This window comes from Cyprinodon variegatus, unplaced genomic scaffold (assembly GCF_000732505.1).
Source record: "Cyprinodon variegatus isolate N-32 unplaced genomic scaffold, C_variegatus-1.0 Scaffold139, whole genome shotgun sequence".
Lineage (NCBI taxonomy): Eukaryota > Metazoa > Chordata > Actinopteri > Cyprinodontiformes > Cyprinodontidae > Cyprinodon > Cyprinodon variegatus.
In genome coordinates this window covers 1,126,727-1,137,284 of record NW_015150592.1, presented here as the reverse complement: position 1 = coordinate 1,137,284, position 10,558 = coordinate 1,126,727, and the positions used below count along the sequence as shown (strand labels likewise).

The 10,558-nt window shown below is 36.7% G+C and overlaps 1 protein-coding gene across 1 annotated transcript in view; it reads right to left on the bottom strand.

Annotated features, from left to right (window-relative positions):
* Positions 1–482: 482 nt before the first annotated feature.
* The window catches only part of st8sia1 (ST8 alpha-N-acetyl-neuraminide alpha-2,8-sialyltransferase 1), a 17,353-nt gene continuing 7,277 nt past the window's right edge, over positions 483–10,558 (bottom strand). Inside the window, exons 3-5 of the mRNA XM_015376707.1 lie at positions 6,256–6,365; positions 5,180–5,272; positions 483–3,807 (exon numbers count right to left, since the gene is read on the bottom strand). Of these exons, the coding sequence (XP_015232193.1) occupies positions 3,336–3,807; positions 5,180–5,272; positions 6,256–6,365 (675 nt within the window). The 3' untranslated portion in view covers positions 483–3,335. The remainder of the gene's footprint in view (positions 3,808–5,179; positions 5,273–6,255; positions 6,366–10,558) is intronic.

Below are 10,558 nucleotides of genomic sequence, written 5' to 3'. Positions count from 1 at the left end.
AAATCGAGACTCATCAGACCAGGCTACGTTTTTCCAATCTTCTATTGTCCAATTTCGATGAGCTTGTGCAAATTGTAGCCTCAATTTCCTGTTCTTAGCTGAAAGGAGTGGCACCCGGTGTGGTCTTCTGCTGCTGTAGCCCATCTGTCTCAAAGTTCGAAGTACTGTGCGTTCAGAGATGCTCTTCTGCCCATCTTGGTTGTAACGGGTGGTTATTTGAGTCACTGTTGCCCTTCTATCAGCTCGAACCAGTCTGGCCATTCTCCTCTGACCTCTGGCATCAACAAGGCATTTCCGCCCACAGAACTGCCGCTCACTGGATGTTTTTTCTTTTTCGGACCATTCTCTGTAAACCCTAGAGATGGTTGTGCGTGAAAATTCCAGTAGATCAGCAGTTTCTGAAATACTCAGACCAGCCCTTCTGGCACCAACAATCATGCCACGTTCAAAGTCACTCAAATCACCTTTCTTCCCCATACTGATGCTCGGTTTGAACTGCAGGGGATTGTCTTGACCATGTCTACATGCCTAAATGCACTGAGTTGCCGCCATGTGATTGGCTGCTTAGAAATTAAGTGTTAACGAGCAGTTGGACAGGTGTACCTAATAAAGTGGCCGGTGAGTGTAGTTGTTGCATTTCAGTTTAACAGGAAGCGGCAGATAACACTGTGTAATCTGCCAAAATCAAAATTATGTTCAAGGAAATGTATTATATAAAGTTTTATCCAATGACAGCTTGATCACTGCAAAAAAAATAAAATCTAAAGTCATTTTCTCTTAATGTCCTGACTAAAGATGAATAGTGCATTTGACTTAATCTATACTAGTTTTTAAACTTTACTTTACTAAGTTATATGAACTTGATTTTTCTGAGTAGATAACATGGTTTGTTGTATAAGACTTAGTTTACACTGCTGTGCACCCCAATGCACATGTCAATTTATGTTTGTTTTTTTATCGGTTTGAGAACATTTACCACTTGAGGTACAGTCAACAAAGGTCACGCTTATTGCCACGATGCTCTCATGGAAAAGTTGGCTCTAACGCTGGTTTCGGAAAGCAAAGCTTTTGTTTTTAACCTTATCAATATAAGTTATTGTTTGAAATAACGCACTCTCTTCGACTTTTTTGTTAGTATGTTAGCCAGTGTACGTCTGCTGTTACAATGATCATATGTGCTGGTGTTGTTTTGGAGATATAAGTCTTAATTTCAGCCAATGACATCCCTGTTGAGTTATTTCTAGATAGTTTTCGCAGTGATGCATTTTGTGGGACAATGCCTAAAGAATAAATATCATCATGTTTTAGGCTTAAACTCGACAATGAAGTGTATAATATATTGTTCTTGTAAGAGTGAGTTGGAATCAGTTATAGATAAAAAGTTGAGCCAATAAGTAATTATTTCAAAAAATACCAGTTTTGCATGGACAAAAACTCAAGATCTTGATGTCACAATTTCTTCTCTGAATGTAATTTTATTGTGTCTAAATGTCACAATGTAACATATGTTTTTGGCAATCTTTGGTTGTGTGCCTGACTAGACATTGGATGATGAAATAAATATTCCTATTGAGAACTGGCTACGCAAAAGACAATGCATGGTAATATGTAGCCTTTTATGCGGCAGCAGCATGTTGACAAAATAAAAAAATTTCTATAAAGTTTAAGGGCAGGATGTAGCTACCCTCAAAAATGTTGCTAACTTGCTTAAATCTAAAGCTTTGAAGACTGAAAAACAGGTGTTCCTGACTAAATCCCACTACTAACATTAGTGAAAAAACATAAAAGGAATTCTTCTTTAGAATAATCTAAAAGGCACTGGACCTTATTCAGCTTTACAGACAGAATGGATAAGAACATAAATCACTAACTTACAAAACATGTTTGGTACCTCTAGTAGAGATGACTATAGTTCACAATCTGCATTCCTCATGCAGTTTTTCAGGGTTGCACCATTAAAAGTATGGCACAATAACATATATGACATGACTCTTTACTGAAAAACAAATCACCCTCAAATAAACAATGTTTCCCCATCTGCAGAGCTTTCAAGTACAAAAAAAAACATCTAAAAAGTGTTGGCTTCAAATGTAATGCTTTTCCTGATACAAAAAAAGCCAAAAAATAAAATAAACAAAACAATACTGAATCATATCAAAAGAAAAGTACAGGGAAAAAGTCTCACCTGTCCTCAAAAAGATATCTTACATTTAAATGGGCAAGCAACACTGACTAAAAGCCCACTTTGTGTCATAGAGTCCTCTTTGTCTTTCATTGCCTCTTTTTATATCCGCGTCTCCTCATTTCAGAGCACAAGTAGCCTGAGGACTGGTCCGGAGTGTATCAAAGAGTCCACTGTTTCCCCAGGCTTGGCACTTGACAAGTACAGTCCAGCTACTAAGAGATTACTTCCAGCAGATTCTCTGCAGAAGTGGGTTAAGTTGTGATCCTAAACTCTTTGTGTTGTACCAAAAAGTAAAAAAATTATTAGATTCAAGTCAAAGCTTAGATACCCATTTGTTCACATTGATTTTGGTAGATTATTTTCGTAGTCTTGAACTAGCAACAGAATTCACTTTAAAACCCCAAAGAACTAAATTCACATTTGGCAAACAAAAACATGAAGTACAACGACAGATTTCCCCTTTTAGATCAAAGGTTAAAAATGCAACTTGGATAAACATTCTAAGGGATAGAGTTTGAACAACTCTTGTCTTGTACTAGAACTGTATTTCAGACCAAAGATATTGTCAAACAGGCATGTAGTTCATGCCTGTTTGACATTATCAAAATCATATCACTGAAAACATGTTTTCACCACCATGCCTCAAAAAATTGCACTTGAGTCAAGTTGCTAGCTTTCGTGAAACCATTTTCTCTCAGTGTATATTATTATTCCCTTGTGGTATTTTGCTTCTTCATTCTTCTTACATTAGAAACTGGGATGGGGATCTGATCCAGCTACCACATGTGTTGGTCAAAGGGAAAGTCCATCCCTCATCCCCCTTACACAGCTGAGGTTTCCCACTGAAACACACAAACATTCACACACACTGCTCCATAAACAAGGGCAGATGTCTGACAAGTTTTGGGAATGTATGCAAATTCTTGCTTGTGTGTTGGTCAGGGAATAGACATTCTTATGATATTTGAGTATTAAACCCGAGAAAAGCAGGGAAAGTCTTCTCAGCATGGGTGCGATGCAGGCAACTCCAAAGTAAATATGCAAAAATAATACCTTTATTCTGACAAGTGGCCGATTTTTTTGCTATCAAGACTTTCTGATGACCATTACCTTGCTGTAATAAGTGAGTCCTTCAAGTCCTCTAACTCCCTTAATGTTGAGGAGGACAGTGTCCTACCCTCATGCGTAAAGCGCCACTTTTGTGTAGCTGCCAAAGCTTGACAAACTCCTCTGGCATGGCATGGAACCATTTATCTGGAAGAATGTTGTCATAATAATGGTGGCTGATGGGTTTCTCTTGAAGGTCAACGGAGAATGGCCAAAACCCATAAGCTGTCACCTCGTCACACAGTCCGAGAGCCAAGGTGACCAGGAAGAGCCCCGTAGAGAGGCGTTTGCCATGAACACCGCGGGATTTCCAGAATTTACTCACGCTGTGCAGAAAATCTGGGTTCGCAAAGAGCATTGTGAGGTTGGAGGAGGAGTCTGCAAGGGCGTAGTAGGCCCGTAGCGACGGGTCGGTACCTGGTTTCATGGAAAATGCTGGCATATAGATGAAGCTGGAGCCATACGCCTTCATAATATCCACAAAGGATTTTCTGGACCACAGAAGGTTCTGGAATCTGAGGAAGAACAAGGAGACTGGCTCTAAGTACATGAGTGCAATGAGTAACATCACTATGTATGTATAGTAAAACTCGGTATTCCAGACTGACCATTATTTCGCATTTGTTTGCTTCTCATACAGAGGCTTTTTAAGCGATCAGGAAGTTGCAACATCAGTTAAAAGTATGCAAGCTCAGGATAACAAATCAAAGAAAAGAGTCTTACAGTTCTTCAATTTGTATGCTTTATTAAAGTCTTTAATTTATGGGAGTGATTTATTTAAGTGGCAGGCAGGCCTAGCACGGTTTCGCCAACAGCTCATGGAAAGGACTTATGGAGGAAGTCACAGGAGAATCCAGCATAACATCTAAAATAAGGCAGGTCTTGTTATGATGTTAACAATAGCGGTGCTGGTAATGTACTGAGGTTACTTTGCTGCATAATAATTAATAAAGCTACAAAATCAGCCTTTTGGTAAAAGTTACCAAAGAAGAAAGTCTTTGTCTTTTTGGGGTTTTTTTGCAGCAGGAAAACTTTTGAAGCAAACTAGCAAAAAACCCGGCAGCAAAGTGCTGGGATGCACCTTGTCAGCAGGAAATCTCCATAAAAAGAGGAAGTCTCTCCCCACGTTAGCACTGTACATGTTTCATAATTTAAGAAAATACAGAACTTACTATATTTTATTTATACTTAGTATGTAGTACCTTCTTTTCTGGCTCGGTTTGTCCGAATTCTTTTCGGCCATTGATGCTCCAGTTTACACAAAAGAGTGAACAAATAGCTCCAAAAAAGTTGCAGCAGCAAAGAAGCATAGGAGTACTTCTTCATGCTTTGGTGTAATGGTGGACCGCTAGCCAAACAGCGTATGAGTTGCACTTGGAGCCTACATAAATAACATACTGGGGGCACGTACGCAAAATTTTTGTTCAACAAAGAACTAGCCAATCTTTTGTGACAGTAGACGAAGTAGATTGGCTAATGTTTTGTAGGACCCACCATGGCCAGAGTTTATAGATATTATTTTGGGTGGAACCATAAGTGCAAGAACCATCAATTAGGTCATTTTAGATTAATCTGGACTCTTAATTTCTCAGAAAATTTAAAAATCCTAAAACAAATCCAGTATGAAGTTTCTTGACAATGATGTTAACGCAACTGGAGATTTTTTTGTCCATACAGTTAAGTTGTGTATCACTTTTGGCCTGTCATATTTCAGCCTTATGCAGCCTTTATGTTCTACCTCTGATTTGAGAGACTCTTTAAGATCTAATCTCACAAAATAACCAATTACATTCATTCACTCAGAACACAAGGATCCCCATTCACATTCTCAGGATTTAAGCCAGTTATTGATGAGCGGTTTGATTTGCTGTTTTTGAAACGGTTTACCTTTTCTCAATGATGCTTGGGTTGGCAGTGACCAGGTGAGTTTTTGTTCCCACGTCTTCCATATATTTCTTCGTGAGTGGTGGGAGGTTACATCTAAAAGAGTAAAATGGCTCATTGTGAGTGTTAATTGCATATTAATTAACATGAAGTAACACATTAATAAAAAGTCGCTAAAATGTGTAGCTACAAAATTTAATAAAGACCATATTGAAGAAGATGTGAGCCCCTAGGCTAAATTTATAGTGCCTCGTCCATACAGGTTTGTTTTAATCAATCAAATTACAGCTGATTATTAGGGGTTTTTCGGCCTTTTCTCATGAAAGTAACAGTTTCATTTACACAACTTCCATTAATTTTTAATTTTAAATAGTTATCTCAATCTCACTATGAGAAATGTCTTATATCATACCAACACAGGTTAGTTTTTTAGTCCCTATTCTATTCAGACAGCTACTTGATGGTTATTTACACAAAGATTAGCACTGCTCAATATTTGTCGCTGCAATTATCCCATATTTATGCATGCTTTGATCTAAAGTAGAAGTTATGCACAGCTGGTAATGTGTAAATGTGTAAAATGTAGAGTGCATTAAGAGAATGCCACACTCTATTCCAGATGAAACAGATGAAAGTACTTTGCAAGCTAATGAGTATTTTCATTACTTCCATCATCTTTTTATATCTTCATTCCGATCAGGCATTCAAACCTGCACTTTGTGCAACATTTTAGGATTTTTTTTTATCATAAAATCACAATGAAATGTAAAACGACTGCAGGCATCATGCTACCAAAGAGCCAATTGAAGCATGGTTGCAATTATGTTGAATTATACAGCAGTAAGTACACCGGGTGTACTAATGATGCAGGAAATCTTCAAAGCCTCATTTGAAAGGTTCTTTAAAAAAAAAATAAAAGACGTATTCACAGGGAAGAAAAGTGCACAATGTAACTAAGGGCAATCGGCATCTCATTCTGCTGTTACTGCTTGCTTCCATTTATGATCCCATTGTGTCCCAAAGGGCTGTGTCCCCATTCAAATTAAAATCACAAACCCACAGACCCCAAAAATCCTCACCGCATGATAAAGTCAGCCTGGTCAATCTCCTGCCCACACCTGCTGTTCCTGAGGATACCACCATTGCCAACCACAGCACACTTTTTAAGAGGAAAGTTCAGGGGGTTGCTCTGGAGGAGACAAGATATAGTTTTATTAGCCGACAAGAAAGCATTGATTCTCTCCAAAAGACAGACTTTAACATTGAGGTCATAATACAGCCTTGTGCTAATTTCCTCCCAAGGCCCCGGGGTGCTGAAAGGCAAATCACCAAGGAGATATAAGGGGTGGAATGTTCTGAAAACAAGCTGGGGTCATGCAACTGATGAATCATACTCTGTTTCTTCTATCAGTTAAAAAGCCCAAGGAAGGAAGTTGATATTAGATGTGCAGAAATAATCTGATTATCACGCACAGATAGGAAATAGCACAGATTAAATATGTCCTATGCCTTATAATTAACCAGCTGTTACAAAAGAGTTTATACACAAATGTACATTTTCAATAAATAATACAGATAAAAATAAATATATATATTTCTCATTTCAGATGTAGATCATTTAGATTGTGAAAAACATGATAAGTTGGCAACAAGTTCTGGTTTACCACACAGACCTATCTGACAGAGCATTACATAGATATGGGAGACCCATAAAACCCATTAAACAATCAAGTTAAGAAGTATCAAAGAAGAAGACAAAAAAAGTTAATGACAGAAGTATAATATATGTTTTAACTGGTAAAGCTGAACTTTGTGTTTCAAATTGTGTTTCACCCTGACTTCGAGTTAAAAGTTTGACTCTAGATTTAGACATGGAGAAATTATCGGAAAGTAACCAGCATTGCTAAAAGAAGATCTCGTCCATGTCACTACGATAGACAACTGCATAGACAGAGTTGAGTCTGCATGGTTGGTTAGCAAGTTTGATCTTCTAAAAGGGTATTGGTAAGTGCCTCTGGCCAGAAGAGCTCCTGATATAGCCATTTTAGTAACTTTATCTGGTTTTTGGTTTGTAGTTGTACAAAGTAATGCCTCTTGGTTTAAAAAAAAACAGCAACTACCTAAGTAGAAGAAGTTGTTTTGTTCGAGCAGGGGAAGCAAAAGTGGTGGCTATGAAGCAGTTCACAAAGCCAACCCCAACAAAGGCACGAATGTGTTTCCAAGGGGTGGCAGGATACTACCATTTTCTTCGGTAGAAAACTAACTTGTTAAAAGCCCTGGTTTAGCATTTCAGGTGTCTACTGTGTAAACCAATAATTGTCTTATGATTAATTGTTGATTAATGGTTGATTTGACTAAGATTTGACCATCTGATTTATTGATAATGTTCATCTTAAACGGAACCTCACTGATATTTGCAAGAGAATTAATATCAGAGCTGAAGCATGCTCCGTTCTGGAATTATTTACAATGTTTAACGGGGACAACTATGCAGAATGCACATTATGTGGTTCTGTTTCAAAATATAAACCCTTGATAAAGTTATTAATCCTGCACATAAGTAGCACTAATTTAGCTATGCTGCATGCCGGAGCAATATCATCTATTCTGGAAAGTAAGGATGTGATGAGTGTGAAAGCTAGGGCATCATACAAAACTTCTGTAACATAATGGGAGAGACATCTTAGAAATATTCACGATAATATGCATTATTGACTTGCTGTCAAAGCAAATGACTGTGTTTCAATGTAGTGGATATTAGCTGTGATATAGATCTCTGTTTCTAATGTAATAAAGCAGATTGCTGGAAGGAAATTGGTGCCATTATCTGCGCATAATGTAATTTGAGGGTTGTAGTTGCTCTCGGACGGAACTGTTTAAATAATATGAAAGGTGTTTATATCTCTGTACATTGGATATCAACTGTTTCACATCTTTTATTCCTGTTATTAATTCCTGTTTTGTTATATCTTATATATAAAATTTGATAATGTTTTAAAATGCATGATTTGTTTATTCGGTCAGTGTTTAATACAATCTGTTCAGCATATTAAAAAAACATTTATCCCTTCATGTGATAAAAAGTTCCTCTTCATACAAGAGAAAACTTGTCTTTTTCTGATAATATAAACAATGAGTTACTATGAAAAGCCTTGACTGTGAATCATTAGCTTATCATCATGTGAACTCCACCTACAGCAGTGAGATATTGATTAAACATAAAAGTACATGGTATGTCATGCTTCTGCAGCGATGACGTTAGAGCCAGTAATTCTGAGATGTAGTGGAAAGAACTACCCCCATTATTCTTCATAGAGTGAACATTCACGGTTTCATGTCTGCCTGGAACCTCAGCACAGTTCTTATAACAACAAAGGGCACAAAAACTGAAACCTTTTGATTAAGAAATAAGAACCAAACAAAAAACAATGTCTTAGAAAGATAAGCAGCATTATTTAAAGACATCCAAACAGATAAAAAAAATAAAAAGAAGTATATTAATGATAAAACTAAAGGTTAAAGTTACAGAGTTTGTATGTAAACATCAGACCCATGTGATGAATATGGGTCCGATGTTTACAATCACATTAGTTTATCCCAGAGAAGAAAAAGATAATAAGAATCTACTTTTTGGACTACTAAGCCATATGTAAACGAGCGGTGTTTAAAATATCTTGCTAACCAGTAATTACTTGCCATAATATGCCTAATATGCACATTCCCTGGCTTATCTCCTAATTCTCTAGCTGCTGCCAGTTCGGTGTAGCATAACCTTTTCTCTTTGTTAAGACATGCAACAACTGAGGAGGTAGTTCACTATATTTAGTGCAATGTGGGACTCGGAGCACATTCTGCCCCAGATAACTAACATTTCCCTTTTCCCCAAGAAACGCACTGCAGGCCACAAAGGTTTAACCAGGATATGTATGTTTTGATCTGACCTTGGAGAAAATGTTTAAGTGCTGAAAGCAATATATATATATATATATATATATATATATATATATATATATATATATATACAAAATTACTGTACAGCAATGTCAATACCTACATTTTAAAATATTAATTTGACAGTTATTGTCAATTGGATAGATTTTAAATCGCAAAATATATATTGCGTTATTTTTAACCATCTAATGGCGGCTGGTCAATACAGGGCATTAGGGCGCCGCCCCACCCACCTAATGACCTTGATTAAGACATTAAAAAAAACAAATAAAATTTTATTATGAAATTTACATATTTCAAAATATATATATTTTTTAGACGTGCAAGATGAATATTTAATCTTTTTTTTGGCCATTGTCTAGTTAAAATTTGTGCATACGGAGAAGCTCTTCTGCAATGTGAAAGGATAGGAGATCTCGGGGCGCCGCCCTAATGTGCCCCTGAGTTGACAGAAAGTGATGTCACTGTCATGATGCGGCTGATTGACAGGTCGAGTCGTGGAAGTTGGAGACGATTTGAGAGAGAGAGAGAGAGAAATGGCAAAAGAAAAATTTAATTAAGTGAAACCCCTAAAGCAAACTTACCATAGAAGCTGGAAGCTAACTTGGCTAAGTGGGGCCAATGCTTTATTACGCTATCTTGACTGCCTGACTCCTTTTTTAAATGTCAGGATCTGACCCAGCATGGATAAAGACAGGTAGGACTGATTTAAAGCACTTTTTAAAAAAGGTAAAAAAGAATGAAAAATCTCGGATTCACACGGAAAATAATATAACGTGTACTTTTTCTAGGTGTTTGTTAATTTGCCTAGTTTCTCTTAAAAACACACATTCTCAAATAAATAGTTTTTATACATTAAAAAATATATAGCTGACTCATAGCTTCTCCATTATTAAACTGTTGCATTATTTTTTTTTGGTTTTTGGTATACGTCTATTTTGAATTTATAGCCCCCCCTTGGAGAAAACTCCACCGGCGGCCACATCATCATATATATATATTTAAAGTTCACCATATCTGTTTTACTAAAATTGCTTTGTATGATCAATATAATCAACTCTAAATGATTTATTCTTTAGGAATTTTTACTTAAAATAAGCATTCCTGCCTTTTTAAAAAGCTTAATTAATGAAGGTATTTGTTAAAAGCATGTATTTTTTCTCCTTGCCTCATATCTTGAGGTGTTTAATTTATAGCCACTTTTATGAATATGAACAACTTCATCTGCAACACTACTTAGTACCATTAAAAGCTCCATTTTCTCACTCTTTAACTGCACTGTACCTGTCTTCCACCGTCAAGCATCATAACCTGTGTTCTCCTAATTGGTCCTCATCATCAGTTCTACAGGTGCTGGTCATAAAATTAGAATATCATGAAAAAGTAGATTGATTTCAGTAATTCCATTTAAAAAGTGAAACTTGTATATTA